The following is a 25616-nucleotide window of genomic DNA, read 5'->3' on the forward strand; positions in this document are numbered from 1 at the left end:
AATAACTCTACTTTCGACACAAAGAGTCGTTAGTATGAACATTATCTACATTTCTTCTAAGCCAGCATTCAGCAAATCAGAAGGAATATGGAGTTTCCTGTAAGTTCAACTCATTGATTATTATAACACCTTCTTCTGTTGGGTAAGTAAAGTATCTCCCCATCCACAGGTTTATCTCTGTATTACAAATAGTATAATTTAGACATTTGATTTTAATGTATGAATGTATACTTTTTGTTACAATTATGGAGATAAACGTCTTTAAGGCATTGATTATTCAGTTGTGTACTGATTTTATCCCATGTTGTGTGCTCTGATCAGATGTAGATGAGTGTTTGGAGAGCCCGCCCTCTTGTGTTGGCGGTCGCTGCGAGAACACAGAGGGCAGTTTCCTGTGTGTGTGTCCGGAGGGATTCCTCGTGGATGAAGAGGGGACTAGTTGTTTAGGTAAGAGCCCTCAACTCATGCAAAAGTATATTTTGATGCTTCTTTGAAAGACTATTTTATATGCACACTACTTTTCTCTCTTTCTCTTACATCATTGTACATACACAAAATAGAAACAATACTAGCCCCAATACTTTTACAATGTTCATGAGATGATAAAATAATGAGCCTTTAAAACAGCTAGTTGTGTTTCGTTCCTATGGTTACCTACTCTGCTGGCTTGCGCCTCTACGTACAGCTGTTTTCTGATTGGTTGCACTTCCAAAGGTCAGCCGTAACTACGTCAAAGTTTGAGTAATTTGATGGCGACGCCGAGGGTAGCGCTTACGCCTAGTCAGGCTAAATGGTTCTCTCCTCAGAAACACAATGCCAGCACAGAGCCTTTTTATCGCGTATGCAGCTTAGCGTTAGCTTTTTACTTCTGGCGATTCATAAATAACAAAGTGGTGTTATTGTGTGGAGTTTATCCCGCTGAACAAAATGTGTTAGTATAATAAATGTGTGTTTGCCACAGAGCTAATTTTCTGCAATATTCTAAAATCCAGTGCAAAAATCCCGTTGCAATGCTAATTTTCGTGTCGGTCTACAAAAATGTGTATTCAATCCACCACTCGAGATTGACCGCTTCAGTCCCTCTGCTAGGATTAGCACAAACATGCACATGTCATGTCAAAACTAGATGCAGCATCAAGCATGAGGACACTCTGTGAGCCCCGCACAGCCACAGCCTGTGTGGTCAGACCTTGGTCAAACACCTGGTGAAACATAAGCTCTGCACACTAACAAGCGCACACTAATAGAATTATAAGTCAGTGGAATCTTGGAGGAGCCGCTGACCACACCGTTATGAGCGTTTGCACAACCTCCTCCCTGGTTTGTCCCACTTATTGGGATATAAATTCAAGGCACTCTGTCATTAAGCGGTTTCCTGCCATTCCAACGTACAGTAGCTTTCCCCACCCACCAAAATAATACTGAATTACGGTCTGAGAGCAAACAGGCCTTTCCCCTTTCCCCAGAGCTCGATTAAAATGTCTTCTTCTCAACTGCGGAGGATGAGGGATCAGATTATGACTTTAAGAGTTTTATAATGATGGATATTGCAATCGAGATATCTATTAATACGATCGATACAAAAGCACGCTCAGTACGAGTAGGAGTTTCAGACATTTTTTGGAATCCTGAAAACATCATTACCATCTGGTTCAACGTCAACCACTTTCCTACCATACATATTTGACTCTGCACTGATGCTATTTAAATATGTACTTTTGATGGGGTGAAAACCACCATTCAGTCAAAGCTGCAGGTTTAACGGCAGAAATGCATCAGACAGCTGGAGATAAAAATATTCACTACAGTCGTGCAGAATGAAAACGGAAGCTTAGACATACAGCAGCATATCATTTTATCATCATCAGTTTATTGTCGTTCCAAAACAAAAGTTCAAGTTCCTTTAAGCTAAAAACAATATGGTACAGTATGACAGCGAATACTGCTGTATTGCTGCAGACGAAGCAACGTGAACAGGCTGTGGCTGGTTTGATATTGGCCTTCTCCAGTGGGCTCTGTGCAGCCCCTCACTCCACCGATATCACTGACACTGACTGCCTGGTTGATGTGTACCAATTATGTTCTGGTAAGATTTTTAGTCTACCCCTGCAGAACTCTCCTGACCATGACAGTTTGTACGGTTTTCAGTCAGGATGCTTTCTATTGCTCCTCTGTAAAAAATAACAGACATTTTGCTTTCTTAAGTTTCCTTAAGCAATACTTTTCTTCGGCCCGTTTTCTAGGCCTGAAAAAAGTCACGGAATTAGTCCTAACTTTGAAAGGTTTGAAAAAACGATTTAATTGTTACAGTAATCTTACAATGAGCTATTCCTTAAAGCTGCTTAGCTACTCTTATTATAACATCTGCATCAAATGTTTTCAACAACCAGTTATAGGGTTAAAACACATGTGAAAGAAAAACAACAGTTTATAAAAGTTTCACAACAACATTTAACAGTCATGCAGTGTTTTAGAGTTCTCGTAAAGCTCTTAAGTGAGGCTTTCTGGGATGTTCTGTAATGCCTCCTTCAGGGGATCCAAGCTGCCCTGTATTTGAAAACATACCAATGGTCTACTGCTACTTTTAAATTGAGCTGCATTTTTTAGATGAAGCAATTGACATGGGTAGCCAGGTCAATCTGAACGCCCATGTGGTTTCGTTTTAACTGCTCTGAAAGTAAAGCTTTGAATTTATTGCACCATTCCAAGATTACATTATATCCTAACCCCATGGTGAGTAATGTCTAGCCGTCAACACATGCAGAAATCAGCCCAGGAAACAAATTCAGAATAAAATACTGTGCCAATCAAGCAATTCAACTAATAAACCATTCCAAAGAACATGTAGAATGGGCCCATATTTTCCTGGAAGGTGTCCCCATCCCTCCTCTTCAGTAGTTAGCTGCTCTGTGTCCCATGTGACATATGGTTAGCTGTGAGGTTCTGACTGTTCACACACCATGCACCAGCCTCAGGAGGGTGGCAGGGAGTGGTGGTTGGTGAAGGAGGGAATAATTACGCCATGCAGTCCTTTTTAGAAGGTAATAACCCCCGCTCACAGATGTTCACATGAAACTGCCAAACTGAGGGTAATGTCAAGCATCTCACTGTGTGTGTGTGTGTGTGTGTGTGTGTGTGTGTGTGTGTGTGTGTGTGTGTGTGTGTGTGTGTGTGTGTGTGTGTGTGTGTGTGTGTGTGTGTGTGTGTGTGTGTGTGTGTGTGTGTGTGTGTGTGTGTGTGTGTGTGTGTGTGTGTGTGTGTGTGTGTGTGTGTGTGTGTGTGTGTGCGTGTGTGTGTTTAAATGAATCTAAAGTAGTTCCAAAACATGCTTATGCCAGTCACAAAGGGGCTTCTTGTTCTCCTGTCCTGGATTTATTATAATAAAGTTAACTCTATAGTACAGCATTGGCTTCTTTTTTTTTCTTTTTTTATTCGCAGACCTCATACCGCCATTATGATTTGTCTTTATTTCTTGACTTGGAATAAATCTGAAAGAGGACATATTCTGATCATCTTCAGGTTCACAATAGTATGTAGTGCCTCTACTGGGACATGTCTCCATTCTTCAAGCTCTGATTGGTTAGCTGGCCGGCGCTGTTGTGATTGGTCAATCGCTTAGAGATGTCCCGCCCTTAGCCTATCACGTTAAATATGTTGGAGCGCTAGCTAGTGTTATGTAGTGATGTCACTTTGTTCCGGATGTAAACACACTAACACAGGAGTCGAATGGAGGCGTTTCAGGCTAGGGGGGAGGAGTGTGTGGGAGAGAAACTCCCTCTGGAGGGAACACACAGATGTTAGCCTTTGCAGACCATTTACATGCACTAAAACCTATAGAACACTCTACAAGAAAAGCCACAAAAAAACTAAAAGCAAACCTATTATTATGCTCTTGAATAGGAGGTTTCCATTTCATTTACATCTGCTAAGGTAGTCAAGTTTTAGTCTGCACTTTGTTTTTAATTCTTAGTCCTCCTTTAAGAAATAAAAATAATTAATTTCAATTTATCATTAATTACAGAAAATAAAAGCTACTAAAATGAGGATTTCCACCACCCAATGGTGACTCTGAGTCCTCCTTCAGCTGGAACCTGCTGCAGAGCTGGAGTCATCACAGACTCACGTTAAGCCTCAGGGATTCAGCTGTTGGTCACAGACTCTGCTGCTCAGAATAACCCTATAAATATGAACTGTGTAATAACTGCAAATATCAAGTGCCATAAAAAGGAGTTGTTACCTCATAAACTAGCATTAAGTCTGGGCAGCGTTTCCATGAATGACATGGTGGCTTTACCATTCAAAACCTTTTTACTTGTTCTACCAAAAGGACTTTTTTAGGAACGTTTTGTTCATGCCTCTCCCTCTGAAACTTGATCAAACTGGAGACATTACTCTCTGGGTTTATATATTTTTCATGCCACACAAACACTTGAGCACATTTTCAGATTTACCCTAGAGCCTATGCAACTTATGGATCTGGAACAAGTAGTTATGGTTCCATCTTTACTCTACAGTGGATTTATGTGCCATGTTTGAATTGTAAGGCACCTCAATACTGCCATTGTATATCAAGATAATATTGAACAATTTAAATATGTGACGCTCATTTTTCTGCCTGTGTTTATCTGAAGTGCTTACCTATTTAGCATACATAAGTTAGCATTTAGTTAGATTATCTCTGCCCTGTCTAGCATTTACACTATGAACCACAGCACTGGGGGTTTGAGAACACGTTGCAGTCTGTTGTTGTACAAGTCCTCTTTGGGGTTTTTTCAAATTGTATTTACAGCAACCAACTTCTATTAATATACTAATAGAACTTTCTGTACTGCTTTGAGCACATTATATATCTACCGAATGAACATCCTTTGCTTTCTGCTCATGTGATAAACTTGTTCTGTTGTTTGTGTTCTCCAGATCTAGATGAGTGCCAGGACCAGCGGACCTGCACCCGGGGCCACTGCCAGAACACCGAGGGGTCCTTCCTCTGCCACTGTGGCCCCGGCTTCAGAGGGTCTTTGGCTGGAGACGATTGTGATGGTATGAAGTGTAGTTCCAACAACATTTTAAGGACAAAACTAAAAATGTGTAAGATGGAACTCATTAAGCAATAGAACAGTTAATAATAATACATATTTATATTAGTATTATTTCTCAAAGTCTGTGATTTTAACTGACAAGGTACACGTGATTGCACCAACTGCGCTTTTTCTTCCATATGAAATGTATTTGATATCAAATTAAATAATAAAAGCTGATAAATATTGAATCAATTGATACATAAATCAATAATTATTACAATATTTTACAGATTAATCGTATAGCTATATTAATGGGTGATTAACTTACATACAATTCAAAATATGTGAGAATTATTAAAAAACACAAAAAAATGCAGAGATAACTGAATTCTCAGATTTAATTTAGGTTTCAGTTTTATATCAGGCTTTTTGGTATTTTCTATCAATTTCCCACTGCTTTTATTGTCCAATAGCAATATATTAGTTATTAGAATGTTTTATAACCATTTCAGTGACACTTGTGGTCCTCCATACTAAAATGTAATAACAGGTAATTGAAGTCATTTGTCCAGACTTCATTGGTCCCCATAATCAAAACATCCTTTCTTATGATCTTATTATATACGGTATAATATTTAGAGCTTAAAGAATTTCAACCTGAAAACAACACTCACAACATGATATGTGTGTTTTCCAGATGTGGATGAGTGTTTAGAAGAAGCCCGGCCCTGTGAGTCCGGGGGGGAGTGTGTGAACAACATGGGGTCCTACACCTGCTCCTGCCCCCGGGGGTACCGGCAGGTCAACGGCACCCGCTGCTCAGGTGAGACATTTAAAGATCAGGAGCCGTAGGATGGCAGTTAGAAATAAACAGAGGGCACAGATTGCATCGAGTGGTCAATTAAATAAATGTTTCTTGAATGTACACGGTTAGTACATTTCTTCCAATTTCCTCTTTTATTTGAAGTAACAGGTTCACTTATGATGTGATTTTTTTTGTAATTCTTATATGGCGTAAATAGGCGGCAATTGATAGCTTCCATGCGGTTCATGAGTATGATGATGCACCAAACCCAGCACAAAAAGAAGAGGAGAGCCTGAGAACACAGTTGATAACCAGCTTTGTAGTACCTGTTATCTCTGATCAGGAGTTTTAGTTTTGTCCAGCCAGCTGAGAAAGCCTGGCTGTGTTTTGTAGTCTACCCCCCTGGATTCAGATGTTACTGTGTGTATACTGCTGCTTGGAAGGATAAACAAACACACACAAACACCCACACCTCTCAGTGTCTTTGGTCTCTATGCTTCCAGATGTTGATGAGTGTGTGGATGAACCAGAGCTCTGCTCCCCCCACGCGGAGTGTCTCAACACAGAGGGGTCCTATCTGTGTGTGTGTGAGAGCGGGTTCAGTGCCAGCATCCACACGCCCTCCTGTGACGGTAAGATGCTACTACAAAAGAAAAGATAAAAAACAAACATGCGCACACACACACACACACACACACACACACACACACACACACACACACACACACACACACACACACACACACACACACACACACACACACACACACACACACACACACACACACACACAGAGCTTCTCCTGTGTATTTTCATTAATGAGGAAATGTAGTGGATTCAACAAAATATTACTGCAGTAGACACACGTGCTTAAATCGTTAACATGTTGATGCTGACCAAAAGTAATGATCATTCAGTAGCACACATGTCTTCAATTATGTAATTCTATATTTATTTTTTCAACAAACCCCTTGAAAAGATCAAACCCAACAATGTGTCTTTCAGTGTTCACTGCTGCACGTGGCACTCAGATGCAAGTCATTTTCTACTTAACTTTCTTATTTGCCTTTAAAGCTGGCCACTGCAGTTTTAATCAAACTGTAATCAAACAGGAGATGCAGTGCATTTGTTTGGGAGATTATTCCACATGTGGTGCTGTAGTGAGTATTTGTGGGGGAGGGAAAGATTATGTGGGATTGAGTCAAAATGTACTAGTCTTTGTTCATTGTAATGAAGGAACATGCCACCCAGTTCAACAGGGTAGCTCATTGATTTGTGTCATAGATTGTCATAAAGTGTGGTACATTCATTCACAGAGGATTAACCCTAAGCACTCTAGTGATCCCCTAACTATTCATTTTTTACACAATGAGTTTGGAATTGGTGTTTTTTAGTGAAATGTCTAAACAACTGTTGTCACTATACAATTTGGTATAAACATTAATTGTCTCCACAAAATATTTCTTGATAACATTGTTAATCCTCTGAATTTGAATGCAGTATTATCCTCAAGTTATGAGAAAAAACGAAAGCCATTCCTACTGCAGGTAGGGATACATGTAACCATGCTAACAGGCTAAACAAAAATAGTGAACATAATACAAATGTCATTATTGCCATTGTGATGACGCACTGTGTAACAATCTTGTCCTACAGTACGAATATGTGGCTTGTATAAGTGAGAATGATTCATTTTCTCACTGCAAGAAGAGGGTTTATTTGTGTCATTTATCTCAGTTTAAAGGACTTTTCTTTTCTTTTTCACACATTTTGATGAATATTCCATCTTATAAAATGCCTTAATAAATATACCACACATTACCTTTTCACAATGTACAACCACAAAACACAGAAAGTGCCTTCCTTTCTTCTTTTAACATAGTCTGCATCTAGCACGTCCCTTCATTTCTGCCTTTTATGAAACAAGTCTTCAAGTTCTTTCACATATAGCATGCTGCTCATATTTTCTGCAGGATGACAGCAGACCTGGCCCCTGTGCCAGAGCTGTTTAATGCCATTTCCTGCCTGCAAAGAAAATGGAGAGAAAAGAGAGGAGAAGAAACAGACGGAAGCCTTTGAGCTGGCTGTCTAGACGAGGAGGGGTGTGTGTGTGTGTGTGTGTGTGTGTGTGTGTGTGTGTGTGTGTGTGTGTGTGTGTGTGTGTGTGTGTGTGTGTGTGTGTGTGTGTGTGTGTGTGTGTGTGTGTGTGTGTGTGTGTGTGTGTGTGTGTGTGTGTGTGTGTGTGTGTGTGTGTGTGTGTGTGTGTGTGGGGCACATGTATCCGTTAATGTCACGTCTTCAATAAGAAGGAATATATAAGAACAACAAGACTATCAGGATACCTAAAAGGAATGAAACAAAGCATTTGACATGTGTTGGCCGTGTTTCTCTGCTCTTCAGATATCGATGAGTGTGGGCTCAACGACACTCTGTGTGGCCCTCACGGCTTCTGTGAGAACCGGTTGGGGTCTTTCCGCTGCCTCTGTGAGCAGGGCTACCAGGAGGCCCCGGGGGGCCAGGGCTGTGTGGGTGAGTGTGGACCTCTCTGTGTATGTACATTCAGATAGGAGTATTGTAATATATTGTATTTATTACTTTAAGGCTAGATTATTGCAATTCCTCACTATCCGCCTGTCCAAAAACATCCATTTAGACTCAGTTTGTCAGGGTGTGGCACCATCCATGGACCCAAAAGCAGTAAAAAAGAGGACGGCAGGTATTTATAACCAAAAGCTGATAAACATAAGCAGTTTCACACAAAAACAGAGGAACCAGGCACCGTAGAGGAAAACAAGAAAAGAAAAACAGTCCAGGGAGCTCGAAGAACAAGGGAAGGAACGTTGACAGGAACACAGGGAACCAGGAACCAGATGGAAACTCTTGGTGTTTCTCAATGTCGAGGAAGGCTGCTCCAGAGCCACTATTTCAAGGATGCTACGTCATTGAGTCCTGCCGAAGGACTGTTCCAATGTCCAGGATGCTTGGAATTCTACCGAGGCCGGCGTCCTTCGTTGCGGGAAATTTCGAGGCTGCACATGTGTATCCTCCGCGGTCTTAAAATCCCCACAATGCTTTGCGCACGGACCAATTTCCAAAATCTTTGGCGGAAATCGCGCTGCATTTAAGGCAGGGCCTCTCATATGACGCACACCTGCACACCTGTTAGCCTGTTCCACCATTCTTTGTTTTCCGAGGCTAGGAAGGATTCTTGCCTCGCTTCTGAAAGACCTGACTCGGAAGACATGTCCTACCAAGGAAGCGTCCTCGACATTGAGAAACACCCAAAGACTGACAACGGACACTTAGGCATATATTGACAGACTAATTACATAAGACCCAGCTGAGGGCATGTACAGACACGCGGGCAGCAGGGGGGTCACACACAGGTGGAAAGAATCAAGGCAGGTTACAAAGGCAGCAAAAAGCACAGACAGGAAGTTAACCAGACAAGACAAAGAGAGAAATTATATTTCAAAATAAAACAGGAAATATTACATACTAACCGAGATCATGACAGAGTTGATTACAAATTCTGCGGAACATGAATTGATAAGATCTAGGAAAGAGATCATATTACTCCTGTATTAGCATCTCTGCACATACTCCCTATACAATACAGAAAACAGATTCAAATCCTTCTCCTAGCTTACAAAGTCCTTAATGTTCAGGCACCATCGTACCTTAAATAGCTCATCGTAGCCTAAAACCCCACTAGGTTCCCAGAATGCTGGGTTATTAGTGATAAGAGTCTCCAAAAGTACAGAGCCTTCAGCTTCTGTAGACCAGCTTCCTGTTTGTGGAGGGATTTGGGAGGTACTCTCCATTTTAAGAGTAGACTAAAGACGTTCCTGTATGATAGCTTATAAAGTAGTAAGGGCATGCAACTCCATCTGGTAGCTTCACAGCCCCTCACCCAGCCCCTCACCCAGACCCTGTGACCTACAGCTGGTCTGGGGGGCGCACTGCCACAGTGGAAATGAGCTCCAGCTGTGGTTGTAGTGTCTCTGTGTCAATTAAAATGTGTGACGGTTACACAAGCCCATATCCCTACAGTTTCTTAATGATATCCATAGTATGTGGTTGGTTTGAAGTCCAATAGTAGGTTGTTGTAAGCTCTTTATGACACAAAAGAACATTATTATTCATATTAAATGTATTAAAGTGTGGCAGAGACCTCTGTCCGTCAGGGGAATTGGATTTCCCCACCTTTGTCCTGATGAGGCAGCACAGCAATTGCTAAAACACTCAAATCTACAAGGTATCTGTCAGGGATGGGGAATATCAGGACCCAAATGCAGTTTAAAAAGACAAAAAGGTCAGGTAACAAAAAGCGAGCTTTATTAAAAAGCCGAAAAAACAAGAAACAACTAAACATTAACAAGACCGAGGAAAAAGACAGACATGAACAAACTTACAAGCATGGGCAGGTAACTAGGACAAAGACGAACAGGTAACTAGGACAAAGACGAACAGGTAACAAGGACTTGAAAAAAGATGACGATCCGACATGGAGCACAGGGGAAGACAAGACTAAATACACAGAAGGGTAATCACAGGACAAGACACAGCTGGGCAGGGGAGGCAGAAACACAAGGGCAACAGGTGAACACAATGAGACAATCAGACACAGGAGGGCAAACACAGGAAGGAAGACCAGACACAGGGAGAACAGAATAGAACTACTCTTAGTTCATTTTTAAAGAAAGTCAATGTGAATAGGAACCAGACAGTGTGTTTTATCATGACCACATACTGTACACTGTGCTAGAGATGTGAATTAACTTTTACCTCAAGTTGTTTCAATGTTCACTTTTCAGTTGCCATTTTAGTGTTGTGTCAGGCTTCTACTAAACAATAGGAACAACCGTATGTCCTTTGATGACTTCAACTTGAGCTATAACCTTCTTAGAAAAATTGACCAAAAGCTCCAGTGTCAACATTTAAGAAATGTAACATTTTTAAAAGACAAATGACATTGTATTGAAATGACTGTATTTTCATACAGTCTGGGAATAATTTATGTTTATAAAAGTCCAATTATACTGAAACATTCTCAAACAAAGGCCTACATTTCTTTCTACTTGAAGTAAAGGCCCAACACAGGATTGCAGAATGACCCTGAGACACGCTTTGTTGTTTCTCAGATCATCTTTGAAAGCAACATTGTTAAGGTTTGCAGACACTATCCCAATGAGGAATAAATTGAACTGTTGAAAATTCCTGGAGTTTGGTTTGGAATGAGTCTGAGCTGCAGGGTGCTGGTGGTTTCCCAGGGCTAACTTGGCCCCCGCATTTTCCTTCCGAGCCCTAACCATAGGACTGTCAGAGCACCCTCCTGCTGCAGTCTGATATAAAACTTCCCCCACACACATCTTGGCTGTCACAACCCCCCAAAACACAAACAATCAAAACTAGCAGCACACTCTTAAGAACACATCTCAATACAGTGTGTGCACTACACTGCCAAACCATCACTGCACACACACACACACACACACACACACACACACACACACACACACACACACACACACACACACACACACACACACACACACACACACTTTTTAAATCAAGAGTGGTGGTGTACCACTAACCATATAGAATTTGCGGTGTCTCTCTGTCTTCCTTCCTTCCAGCTGTTCCTCTCCTCTCATCTGCCATTATTTGTTTCTTTTCTTTTCTTGTACTTCTATTTCTTAATTCTCCCTAGCTGTGTAGCTATATTGTAATTTACCTAAAGTATGTCCTCCTGTTGGCAACATAGACTGAACTTCCCCACCTCTTGTCCACACTTTGATTGAGTTGATGATGTACAATCGTATTATGTCTTGATTGTTAAGAGGCTAATGACCTGTATAATGAACAACATGTATGGATTGTTTTTCTGTTCCTCCTCAGATGTGAATGAGTGTGAGCTGCTGAGCAGTGTGTGTGGAGAGGCCCAGTGTAAGAACACTGACGGATCCTTCCACTGCGAGTGTCCCAGCGGACAGGACTACAATGTGATGATCGCCAAGTGTGAGCCCGTTCCCACAGGTGACCCCCCCTCCACTGTAGTACAAATGAACCTGCAGACATCAGAGTTTATAACAGTTTTTAATACTGACTTTGAATACTTTTTTTAATACTATTGATAGCCAATTCATTTAGTTCTTATTCTGGAGCTTGCTACTGAGTTCTTGACTCGTGTACAGTATTTATAATGCTTCATACACACAAGCAACATAATCAAGTTATTTATAAATGTAAGGTTATTAACCTCCTGATTTCAAAATGTTACACAGGTAAAGGAACAAAAGTACTAGCATCAAAATGTGCTTAAAGTACAAAAAGTAAAAGTACTCAGTATGCAGAATGGATCTTTTCACAGTAGGGTATTATTATGGTTAATATAATGTTGTGTTCTAGATCATTCAAATACAATGTAGATTCGTTGTGGAGTAGAAGTATAAAGTAGAAATAAATGGAAACACTCAAGTAAAGTACAAATACTTCAAACAGTACTTAAGTAAATACTTCAATAAATGTACTTAGTTACTTTCCACCACTAAAAACTACTACCTTTTTAATTAATTTAATACATCTTATAATGAACAATGAAATGCTTGCACTATTTTTATTCTTATTATTATTATTATTATTATTTTTATGTCTTGTAATTGCATTGTTGAGTAACCTGTGACCCACGTTTTTCATTCATTACACAACTACACAAATTCTAAAATGTGTATAAAATGCAGTTAATTTCCACATTATATTTACAAAGAACCGAAGACAATCTGATTTAAAAAACAATGATATGTTCTAACCAAACACCCACATTTGTACCTGACTTGAAAAGGGACCATGATTTAATTTGAAATGGAACCATTACAGTAATAATAAAATGAATAAACGGACCATGAATGACAGCTGAAGCCTGAACTCAGTTCAGTTCAGTGAATGTTTCAGGAAATGGGAACTGAACAGACCCCAGTTCTGAAAAATATGACATTTAAATAAAATGTGTTTGATACTCATCCCTTTATCTTGTCTCCCCCCCCCCCCCCCCCCCCCCCCAGTTTCCTCAGTGGAGCGTAAGGAGTGCTACTACAATCTAAACAATGAGAATCTGTGTGAGAACGTGCTGACCAGCCACGTCACCCTGCAGGAGTGCTGTTGCACCCTGGGAGCTGGGTGGGGGGACAACTGTGAGGTGCACCCCTGTCCTGTCAATGGCACAGGTGAGGAGGAGGAGGAGGAGGACGAGCAGGAGCAGGAGGAGGAGTACTGACCACCTCAGTATCTTTACTCCATACACCTTTTTTTCAGTCACACAGTTTACCATTTTGTAGCTTGTGACCAAAACCACACCCTGAAGTATCTTCTGTATAGCACAGTCCTGTTCATGTGTGGATAAATGCTGTATTTGTTCAAGGATTTGACACAAGTCTGGGGTTGCGGTCGAATAGTCCAAAAATCAGCTCCTAAGTTCTAACCCTATCGTCTATTCCTTGACCTCTGAGTGAAACGTCATGGGGTTAAGGGATAGTGGATAGGAGAATTCAAAAGGATTTAGGAGAAGAGACTGCGGCACTTTAGAGAATCCGACTGCACTTTCACTATCCGACGTGTTTATGATGCGCCAGCGGAGGTCATAAATGTGCGTCTGCTGCTGTGGGGAAACTATGGAAACTACAGTTTTCTATACAGCGGACTACAACATGGATGTTTAATAAGAACGAGGGACTACTGTAAACTCATCTAGAGACTCTGCACCGTGCTCTGATGCTGTTGTTTTATGCTTTATGAACGGGGACAACAGAGAAACATATTCTTCATGACCAAAGTTGGAATTGAAATAAAAAAGGAAAGTGAAACTTATGCTCGTCACCCTCTCCCTCCGGTCCACATTAATACAAATGATCCCAATACGTATGATTGTATGAAAAGATCTTAAAATCAATACAAATGTATTTATTATAAACGTTAGTCCTTAACATCGATCACTGTGTATATCACCATTCAAACATATTTTAAAAGTTGAACAAACCCCACACAGCTCAGTAAAGACTGTGAAATGTTGACTTTATTTGATCATTTCAGTAAAAACTAACGTTCATATTTCTCTTTTTGATTATAATACTGATGAACGTTCAAAACAAAGCACTTTGGCAACTTACCACATACGTTTTAAAATGCTTAATAAGCACCGTAACTTTCATGATATCATTTCTCGTTCAAAATCGGTTGTTTCCGTAAACGGCCGACTGTTGTGTGACGGCAAATGCCGCGGCCGCAAGGCATTGTGGGGCAGCATTTTCTCCTCTCCTTTCGGTTAGGGAGGTCCAGTGGTTCCTAAGCTAAAGGAGGTTATAAAGGAAGTTTGAAACCTCCTTTCCTTTCATTTAGAGAATTCGAACGGCACTTATCATGGCTGCCACTGAGGGACTTCCGGGTCATTTCACTCCGTTAGGAAGGTTCCTAAGCTCAATGGACTATTCGACCGCAACCTGGAAGTGTTGAGTTAAAAACTAGCCTAAAGATTGTCTACAGCTGTGGTCCGAGTCTAAGATGTCCACGTCAATTCTGGAGTTTCTGGTTTAGGCGTTAGTTGGAGCGGAGTAGCAGTAACAGCAGAAAAGCTCTCTCTAATGATTGCATGGCACATTTCCCCGGCCAAGAATGACCCAAGCACATAACCAACTTAAGAGTGTGTCAGTCAGACAGGTGATGCAATGTGTCCGTATTCAAATGCCACATGAAAGCTACAGCATGATCCCTAGAGATGTTAATGTTACCCCTCCTCTATACATGTGTTACCCCAAGCAGTCTTAGCACATTTACTAGCCACAGTAGAGTGACTCCTGGCTATCCAAATAAGCATGTTTTCCTCTCCTCGTTTCTGCCATTTCCAGTCTTTATGCTCTCTCAAATTGTCAAACTATTTGAAAGTAGAATGTCTGAAGAAAGAGATCTTTTAAGTGCAGTAATTCTGATTCTGACTGACCTTAAAAGTGACTTTAAAGTGGACCTATCATGCTATATTTAAATGATATATTGTAGGGCCATACCTATATAAGGTATATTTATACGTTTCTGTTTTCAAAATACCAAACAGATCATGATTTTAAGCCATGCCTCATTTCGCTCTATTTGCTGTTCTCCAGCCCTGTTTTTGCAGGGGGCTGATTCTGTGAGCTGCAGCTGACCACGCCCCCCTGCAGGAGAGGGGAGCGTGCTCTGATCAGCTGCTGGGCTGTCAGAAGAGGGGGAGAAAAATAGATCTCCGTCCTCCATGTTTTATTATAGCCTATTATTATATAGAGTCGTTATTCATTTGTTTTAAAGCTCAATAAATAACAAAGAAGACCTTTGACCGGCACTTTTCTAATTTTGTCCGGAAGATTTAAACTTTAACGGACATCTTGACCGGCGAAAGAAAACCTAACTGAAACTCTGCCGCACGGTCCCCTCGTTCCTTGGAAGAGGCGGAGAGGTGGGTGTTTGTCATCTGCTGGTGGACTAACCGGAGAGAATTACAGTGCTTGCCTCGACGGGGAGGGATTGCATTGAATTACAGCAGCAGGAGCAAACGCTTGCCTCGGGGGAGGGAGAAAAAAAGCCACAGCGGAGAATAAACAGAAGGGTAACCATGGTAACTATGCGCAGGAAGTCTTCTTCGCTGCTTTTGTGGCAGACTACAGCGCCACTTACAGGCCTGGCATATGTACTACAGCATCTCCAGCACTTTCGAGCGGCAATGGCCGGCCGTGGCCCAACCCCACATTCCCCTGATAGGTGGAGAGTTGGCCCAATAGCTGTAGCGCCACCGTCCTGACGTCAGTAACGTGTTCAAATCTGGATCAGTTTTTATCAGATCCGTTGCAGCCCCTTTTTTAGAGATTTGGGTATGGAGGAAAATAGAGAGGGTTGTGTTTTCTGACACTTGGTGAGTTCCCTGGAACACCGGGGACACATATTCATGTATAAAAGACGTACAAAAGTGCATTTTGCATGATAGGTCCCCTTTAACTTCTACAACATACAGCTGTATCACAAATGGATGAATGCAGTGTGAGCATGTTACATCAGGTGTAGCTGTGTTTCATGGACCTGCACATCACTCTTGTTTCACCATAATTATCTAAATGTCGGGATAATTTTCCCTTTTTTTTTTATTCTTATAAACAGGCATTAGAGAAACGAAACGTCAGGAAGCACCTACAATGATTGATTGTGACTGATATCGGTGTCTTACCCATTTAAAAACTGAGCAGGAACTGAACTTCTCTTTTGGCTTTTACAGTAAAGTGTACAGTACCTTCATTTCATTTCATTTCAAACCTTTATTTATCCAGGTGTATCCCATTGAGATCATTGACCTCTTTTTCAAGGGAGACCTGCTCAAGTAGGTTCCACATGAAACATTAAAAACATAAACAGAACAACAAAAGGACATCATACATTAGCATTACAGGGATTACAATTTACATAACTATCCACATGCACAGGTACCAACAGCTTCCGATTCAGTAGCATCCAACCGAGCTTTAAAAACATTTAGTGGCACCAGATTGCTCAGTTTCCATTTTAATTGCAGACTATTCCAGGACAGTGGAGCTGCACATCTAAATGCTATCTTCCCTAAGACAGTCCTAGCAGTTGGCACATTTAATAAAACCACAGCATGCGATCTCAGGCAGTAGCCACTTACAATTCGCCGTGAGATCAGGGAGCAGATGTAGGATGGAAGTTTCCCTAACATGGCTTTATATATAAAAATGTACCAGTGACTGAGCCTCCGTGCAGTTAGTGAAGGCAGACCAGCCCTTGCATACAGGGTACAGTGATGGGTTAATGCTTTACAGTTTGTCACAAATCTCAGTGCACTGTGATACGCAGCATCTAACTTGACCAGGCAATTGGCAGGTGCATTCATATAAATCAGATCACCATAGTCCAGCAAAGGTAAAAAGGTCACAGTGACTAGCCTTTTCCTGGCCTCGAGCGAGAAACAGGACTTGTTCCTGTAGAAGAAACCTAGCCTAACCCTCAGTTTTTTAAGCAGGTTATTGACATGACATTTAAAAGTGAGACAATCATCAAGCCAGATACCAAGGTATTTGTAACAGGCAACCACTTCAAGTTTTATTCCTTGCGTAGTTAAAATATCTAAAACAGGCTCTGGTGTCTTTTTAGCTTTTGAAAAGAGCATTACCTTGGTTTTATCCACATTTAAAAGAAGCTTAAGCGCTGAGAGCTGAGTCTGAATAATGTTAAAAGCAGCTTGCAATTCAACAACAGCCTCCTTAATGGAGGGACGTGCACAGTACATAACGGTATCGTCCGCATAAAAATGTAAGGTTGCTCCATCGACATTTTCACCTAAACTATTGATGTAGATGGAGAATAAAAGTGGACCTAAAACAGAACCTTGAGGAACACCATTAGTAATGTTTAACCACTCAGAAGACAGCCCATCAAAATGAACACATTGGGACCTTTCAGAGAGGTAGTTCACAAACCACCCCACTGCATGGCTGGATATGCCAATACTGAGTAGCCTCTGCTTTAAGATGCGATGATCGACGGTATCAAACGCTTTGGAAAGGTCAATAAATAGAGCTGCACAGCTCTGCTTATTATCTAAAATACTCGCCACATCATTCACCACTTTCATTGTGGCAGTGATGGTGCTATGTTGCTTTCTGAAGCCTGACTGATGTTTAGACAGGATGTCATTTGTACATAAAAACACCTTTACCTGCTCACTCACTAGGCGTTCAAGAACCTTAGCCAGAACTGATAATTTCGAGATGGGCCTATAATTATTTAAAACAGTTGCCTCCCCTCCTTTCAGCAAAGGCAGGACATACGCTGACTTCCACAATTTTGGAATTGTGTTTGTGCTGAGGGAGAGGTTAAAAAGAGTAGTGAGAGGTGGAGCAATAAACTCTGCAGCTATCTTTAAAAAGAAAGGTTCTACGTTGTCCGGGCCAGCCGGTTTCTTAGGATCTAACTTGGTTAAAGCTTCACGAACAACATCAACAGTAAAAGGAGTAAAACTAAAAGGGTTTTCCAAAACACGTTTTTCAGAGTCACAGACTGTGGTGTTCACAGAAGCAGAGTTTGTCACAGAATCAAACAGAGAGCCACAGGACACAAAATGCTCATTAAAACAATTTAACATAGTGGCCCTGTCCGATATAGTGCCAGATGTTGTGGTAATGCACGGAGGTAGCTCATTACGGATATCACCGGTGGATATCGATTTTATGGCTTTCCAAAATTTTCCAGGATTATTCAGGTTCTTTGTGGTAACTGACAGATAATACTTAGACTTAGCACTTTTTATTTGTGATGTGAAGCTATTTCTGAGCTGCCTAAAGCGTAGCCATTTTACCTCTGAGCCAGATTTCCTAGCCTTTGCCCAGGCCTTGTTTCTCTCATGTAGGAGACTAGATAAGTCAGCAGAAAACCAAGGATTGTCTCGTCCCTTCACTCTAAAAGTACGTAGGGGTGCATGTCTATCTATAATTTCCATAAAACCAAGATAAAAATAAGACCATGCAGTTTCTACATCAGCACACAGATCGATTTTACCCCAATCAAAATCAAACAGATCATGAACAAAACCCTGCTCCACAAAATGTTTTTTGTCTCTCTTACTGATAATGCGAGGTTTAACCTTTTGGACTTTTGTGTCCCTAATTGTGGCTACAACACAGTGATCACTCAGATCATTTGCAAATACTCCCACAGATAAGTATTTATGGGGAGCATTAGTTAAAATGAGATCAATTAAGGAGGATTTATTTGGGGACTTAATGTTAGGGCGAGTAGGACTGTCAATAATCTGAGTAACATTCAGAGAGATACAAAGGTTTTTAAAATCCTCTGACACAGAAGTTAACCAGTCCCAATTAAAATCACCAAGCAGCACTATTTCCTTGTAGTCAAGTTGAGATAAAAGTTTTGCCAATGAAGATAAAGAGTCCTTGACAGCTGAGGGGGGTCTGTAGCAGCCCACCACCATGAGCTGTTGACCCTTTGCTACTTCAATATTTAAGGCTAAAAATTCTAGTTGTTTACTAATAGATTTGGAAACCATCTTGGTTACACAAAACTTATTTTTCACATAAATGGCAACGCCACCACCTTTTTTAGGACGGTCGGTACGATATACACTATAACCATTTAAGTAGATGTCAGAGGCCAAAATAGATTTATCTAGCCAGGTTTCTGATAAGACAATGATATCAGCATCAGTCGAGCTCGCCCAAATGCGGACAAAATCTAACTTAGGTAACAGACTGCGCACATTTAAGTGAATGAATCCCAATCCAGATCTAGAAATAAAATCAGCAGGAGTAGCTATCTGACTACTACTGCTACTGGGCGGTCCAGGGTTTAGTTGTACATTCCCTGATAGTAATAATAGCAAAAAAAACAAGCACCTTTTCCTTTTAACCGACACACATACATTGTCATCTGCTTTAAAGTCACCAGCAAACTCCGCGAAAGTGAGATTAGAGCTCAAGAAGCAGTCCTGAAGAACCATCATAGCAGGCAAGTGAGAAAGACAAACATTTGTCGAACTGAATGTCTGTGACAAGGCAACCAGTAATTGTTTGTGTAAGACATCCGAACCTTTACAGGGGATGTCCACTGCGGGCGGTAGAACAGACCTGAACCCAGTCGACTTCTCCGGATGACGAGAGAACTTCTCATTGTCCAAAATAGCTAACAGGCATAGCAGAAACACGATAGGGGCCATTTTCCCGGACCAGCACAGCATCCGGATAGGCGCGCAAGCAGGCCCGAAACGTGGAGGCGCTCCGGTATCTCCGCGATGACCCCGGTGCAAAACCTCCTCGGCACAGCAGGATAGGCGAAGCAGGCCCAGCTCGAGGCGTAGAGGCGCTCCGGTCTCTCCGCGATGTCCCCGGTGAAGATCCTCCTCAGTACAGCAGTACAGGATAGGCGAAGCAGATCCAGCCCGAAACGTAGAGGCGCTCCGGTCTCTCAGCGATATCCCCGTGGTAAAACCTCCTCGGCACCGTAGAGCACGACAGGTGGAGCAGGTGGATACAGGCCTCTGCTACAGCAGGTGTAAAGCAGGCCGCAGCCCGAGTGCGAAGCCGCTCCGGTCTCTCCGTTACGTCAAAAGAAACGTGTGTGTGTTTGTGTATATAATAACATTTATATAAATAAATGTGGATAAGTGGAGCTGCAGAACTCTGGATGTGATTCTCTCTGAAAGTGTGATATACGATGTTCATGAACTCATGTGACTTGACTTGACTTGCTTGACTCTCACCACCTTGTGTCCTTACAGTATATACTGTAGGTTTGCAGACACACACACCACAGTGCCTGCCGGAATCTTAACCTCTGAACCTCCATGTCTGTCCCCTCACAGACCAGTTCAATCAGATGTGTCCGTCTGGAAGAGGTCTTATTCCCAATGGAGACTTATTGTATGGGGTACCCACAGCTGGCAGCTACAAAGGTAAGGCTGAGCGTCTTTTAGACAACTCAACATCATCCATCGTACAGCATAATTTGAGTCCAGCTGGAAGCAACACAACTGGATGTGCCCATTTAGAGTCTGATTATATATCAACTGCTTATTGCATATTAAAATGATATCAGCATCAGTGTACGTCTGATAATGCTGTTTGAGTGCATTTATAAAATACCCTGTCCATGGGTGTGTGTTGGTCACAATTCTTAAGAAGATAAATGGAACTACCACAGAATACATTTGGAGTAATTTTCCAGGTGTTTATCTATTGCACTGTTCCAAAAGTGGAAGATGCATTCATGAAACGTTACGTCCCAGATGTTTAGTTGAGATAAAAAGAGCAAGGTTGCCGACAATAAGAGGATATGAAGTTTTGGATTCAATCATTCAAACTTTGTTTGTATAGACCTTTCATACAAGTTCAGTTCACTGAACAGTCAGCAATAATAGGGGTCTATTTCAGAACCTTTACAAGGGTCTTCATGCACTCTGTAACTGTTTCTCTTCTCTCCACAGAGGCCTCCATGCTCAGGGGCCCATTCTTTTTTATGATACTGATTTGTAAACAAAACATCTAATGCTACTCCATCAAGAGTACTGTTTTCTAGAATGTATATAAAATGAAGCATTGCAAAGTGTATAGATGTATCTAACAGGAAATGTCTTAAACCCCAATTGTACAGCATATACATATTAAAACGATTCCAGCTCGTTGTTGGAAAAGCTGTTGTGAAGGCACAACATTCACTTAATGTGATTCTAACAGTTAGCAGCACAGAGACAGGGCTGGTCGAAACATTCAACACAAACACTGAAACATGTTCCCTGTGAAACCCTAATGAATAATACAGTCACAATGTTTCAGGAGTTATATACATGTACTATTACAAACTTTGTGTTGGTATCCTCTCCATGAACTTACATGAGGATGATGATATTATGTTCCCATATCCGTATGCTAACGCTACATGAATGCTACATGCACAGCACAGTTACTCCTGGCTCTCGGTCATTAATTCTGCGAACATGTTTCCTGTCTCTGTTTCAGACGCAGATGAGTGTGCGCTGTTCGGCCAGGAGGTGTGTAAAGGAGGCTTCTGTTTGGACACGGTGGGCAGCTATGAGTGTTACTGCAAGACCGGACAGGACTACGACCCTGCCAGACTGGAGTGCAGAGGTCAGCCTGATACAGCGTTACACAAACTCAGAGTGTGTCTGCATGCATGTGTGTCAGGGGTGGATCTATGGGGGGGAAAGGGGGGGCAGCTGCCCCCCCACTGTAGAGCCTTGCCCCCCCAGCTGCCCCCCTAACTTTTGTTTCCCTAAAACTGTACTAAAACAAACCTACACTATTTCCACAAGCTTCTCAAGCAACAAAACAAGCATTACATTAGTTAAAAGTGAATCATTTTAAATATCATTTTAGGCCCGTTAAAAACGCAGCTACGGCCCTGCATTAAACTGCGGAGCGGCGTTCACACAGACCGCGGCTCACAGAGCTGCAGAGAGGGAGCGAGCTGTCCCAGCACCTAGGGTGGGTCAGCTTCCCCTGGGAGCATTTCCCCTTCCACTGGTTTTATTTTCACTAAGGACGAGAGCTTGAAACTAAATATTAATAAAACGCAGCCGATTGAATCGATAGCGTTTAACAGACGGTCGCTGTTTGGGGCGTTACGTTACAAAATACTACACAGACAGCGCTAGCTGGGAGATCGATCACTTTGCTAAACTATGCGGTACTATTAGATCCACGTAAACTACACATCACAGCAATGAGGCCAGATCAATGAAACCAGGATACATCCTTTACCGTCAAACTGGGTCTGAACACAGCTGCCTGTGTGCGTTTGATAAATACTTTCTGATGTTATATTTATGATATGCTACTTATCAGCTACATGGCCCTAACGTGTAAAGTTATACAAGCATTTGTACCAGTGCTTTTCACAAGTAGACTCTTGCAGGCCAGAGTAGCTGGAGTGATTCAACAACAACACAAAGACATCTGAGAAGTGATCAGGACGAACAGAAAGAGGAAAAGGAAAAGAGAGTACACTGAAGAGACCAGGAGGGTCAGAGCAGGAGGAAGAGGAGGAGATGAAGACATTAGTGAAGAAGAAGACATGTATGTGAGGAATGCAGATGAAGTGTCAGAAAGAGAGACAGAGGCAGTGATCAGGAGGCAGAGGAGACTCCAGCTGGACCACATGGTATGTTCTTATTCTCCTTGCACATATTCCATCACAGCAGCACAATCTAGCAGCTCTTAGTATTGACAAATATGTATTGAAATGTGTTGCTGCACAGGTCACCTTTAGCTCTCTGAAGAGATGGGTGATGTAATTTGTGTACTTAATTATAACTAAGTACTTTTACTGTACTTACAGTAAGCAGAGTTCTGAGTATTCTCTGAATCGGGTGCCTTTTGGGTCTTTACATCTTTGAAAAATGAAACCAAAATGTTTGGTCATAACATCTGGTAGTGGACTACTTACATTTTCCCACCTCAGGCACAAAATATAAATAATTACTAGGAATTTCCTTGAAAAAATGTAACAGGGTTGAAGTTTTTGACAAAAAGTAGCCATGAGACCTTGTTTAGCTAGTATATGGCACCACATGGAAGTCAAGGACATTACAAAATTGTAATATTTTGCAAAACTATTGTTTATTTTGTAATAAACAATTATTTACTATTATTAATTCATACAACAGAGTTGAAATGTTGAGCTTGTCAATCTTAATCTGAAAATACAAAAACTGAAATATAGGTAAGAGAAGAAACTGACACTTGCCTTTCTTTGCCATCTTTTCTTCAGAAGACTTTTGTGATGTAATTCCCTCAATGCAGATCACACATGGACTGATCCATTATTGTAATAGGAGGGTAAATGGTATGGCGTGACGGGGTTGAAACAAACTGAGGGACGTGTGTCAATATTGCAATTTCATAGATAATTCAAGTATTTCTTCAGAATTTCTTTTTGATCAGTTAAAGTTGACAAGCATATGATTATATTAGCAGCAACATTTTGGGATAATTGGCCATTTTGATTTGTTTAATATTAAATTAATATGTAATAATGCTAAGTGAGGACATGCAAATATGTCTGTCTACTACTAAGACAACCAATTTTTTTTAAACTAAATATATATATATATATATTTAGTTTTACATTGTAATGCAAAACAACCTGTTCCATTAATTCATTGCTTTAAAATACATTTTGTAGTTTCCTTTCATTTAAAATTGTTGAAGTAAGCTTGGGGGACTCAAAGGGCACCCGATTGTTTGTCTGAACACCTTGTTTCTCTTGTGCATTAAGAACACTTGTGTTAGGGCATGAATTAACAATAAATAAGTTATATACAGTATAAAATACCACGTACTGTCCGCCCTCCCATGCCACCCTGGCATGACCTCTTGCCCCCCCTTTGCCACCCCATGTAAAATGTTCTAGAACCGCCACTGATGTGTGTGTATGATGGTGTGTGAGTTAGAAGTTCACTCCATTGCCTGTTGCATTCAATCAACAATAAGCAGAAAGACCAGACTATATAGCACCGTATCTATGTTCCACTCACCTGAACCAGGAGGAACGCACGTCTACTTTTGAAGTGTCAAAAACTGTGGGTCAAATATCTAAGAAATAAAAAAATCGGAATCAGAATATGATTTATATTTGAGATTCTTCAGAGTAACCCCCTTTTGCCTCGATGACAGCTTTGCACACTCTTGGCTTCTCTCAGTCAGCTTCATGAGGTCGTCACCTGGAATGGTTTTCAATCAACACGTGTGCCTTGTCAAGAGTCACTGTGTGGAATGACTTGCCTTCTGAATGTGTTTGAGAGCATCAGTTGTGTTGTGCAGAGGTAAGGTTAGTGCACAGTGGAAAGCCCTATTTGACTACTGTTGTAATCCATATTATGGCAAGAACCAGTCACCTCAGTAAAGAGAAGTGACCGTCCATCATCACTTTAAGAACTGAAGGTCAGTCGATCCGGAAAATGTTAAGAACTTTGAATGTATCCTCAAGTGCAGCCGCAAAAACCATCAAACGCTATGCTGAAACTGGCTCTCATGAAGACCCCCCCCCCGGGAAAGGAAGAGCAAGAGTTACCTCTGCTCAGAGGATAAATACATCAGAGTTACCAGCCTCAGAAAGCACAAATGAAAGCACCTCAGCCTAGAGCCCACATAAATGATCACAGAGCTCAAGCAGCAGACAATCTCAACATCCACTGTTCAGAGGAGACTGCGTGAATCAGGCCTTCATGGTCCAATTGCTGCAAAGGTCCACTACTGAGGATGAACAACAAGAAGAGAATTGTTTGGGCCAAGAAACACAAAGAATGGACATTAGACAGTGGGAATCTGTACTTTGGTCTGATGAGTCCACTGTTGAGATTTTTGGTTCCAACCGCCGTGTCTTTGTGAGACGCAGAGAAGGTGAGCGGATGGTTTCTGCAGGTGTGGTTCCCACCGTGAAGCATGGAGGAGGAAGTGGGGGGGGGGGGAGAACTCAAGGCACACTTAACCAGCATGGCTACCACAGCATTCTGCAGTAGCAGCTACTTTGAAGAATCTAAATTATAAATCATATTCTGGATTTTTTTAACACTTTTTTGTTTACTAGATAATTCCATATGTGTTCTTTTATAGTTTTGATGTCTTCAGTATAAATCTACAATATAGAAAACATTGAAATAATTAAAAAACTTCGAATGAGAAGGTGTGTCCAAACTTTTGACTGGTAGTGTATACAAAATGACTTGGACGTCCACACCAAAATCAATATTATAAATACAGTCAGCAAAATGTGTTGTTTATTCACCTGTCTGGTTTACAGCCACCCTCAGAGTCATCCAATATGTAGTGGCTTATATATGTTAAGCCCCTCCCCCTAGTCCAGCTAACAGTTACAAAATAAATAACCTCACATTTTACATAACCTGAGCTTTTAAGGCCATTTATTACAGTACCCAAACACAGCACCACCGGAGTCACCATATCCCAGTCAAATTCTGAAAATGAGATGACTTACCCAGGATCCAGGTACACATGGTGTCTTCCATCCTCAGCACACCTGCACTCTGCTGCTTCAGACTTTATACAAGCTAATTCAGGAGCTGTGTATCAGATCCAGGCACATGTGCCCAGTGTCTTCTACACAATGTGCTATCCGCTAACTTTGTCACAAAGTACATATTAAGTTGTTTGCTGCAAAGCTATCAAAAAAAAAGGTTCAAGCTACCTTGTAGAAATGTTAGTCCTGGC

General features: G+C 41.3%; 1 protein-coding gene across 3 annotated transcripts in view; it reads left to right on the plus strand.

Moving 5' to 3' along the window:
* Nucleotides 1-25616, plus strand: part of ltbp1 (latent transforming growth factor beta binding protein 1) — a 125208-nt gene that overhangs the window by 88936 nt on the left and 10656 nt on the right. For all 3 annotated transcript variants that reach the window (XM_034122360.1, XM_034122368.1, XM_034122374.1), the window contains 9 exons: nt 322-447; nt 4918-5040; nt 5719-5844; nt 6330-6458; nt 8227-8355; nt 11728-11865; nt 12891-13052; nt 20234-20323; nt 21387-21515. In XM_034122360.1, coding sequence (XP_033978251.1) covers nt 322-447; nt 4918-5040; nt 5719-5844; nt 6330-6458; nt 8227-8355; nt 11728-11865; nt 12891-13052; nt 20234-20323; nt 21387-21515 — 1152 coding nt within the window. The remainder of the gene's footprint in view (nt 1-321; nt 448-4917; nt 5041-5718; nt 5845-6329; nt 6459-8226; nt 8356-11727; nt 11866-12890; nt 13053-20233; nt 20324-21386; nt 21516-25616) is intronic.

The sequence above is a fragment of the Trematomus bernacchii genome, unplaced genomic scaffold, assembly GCF_902827165.1.
Source record: "Trematomus bernacchii unplaced genomic scaffold, fTreBer1.1, whole genome shotgun sequence".
In the NCBI taxonomy this organism is placed as follows: Eukaryota; Metazoa; Chordata; class Actinopteri; order Perciformes; family Nototheniidae; genus Trematomus; species Trematomus bernacchii.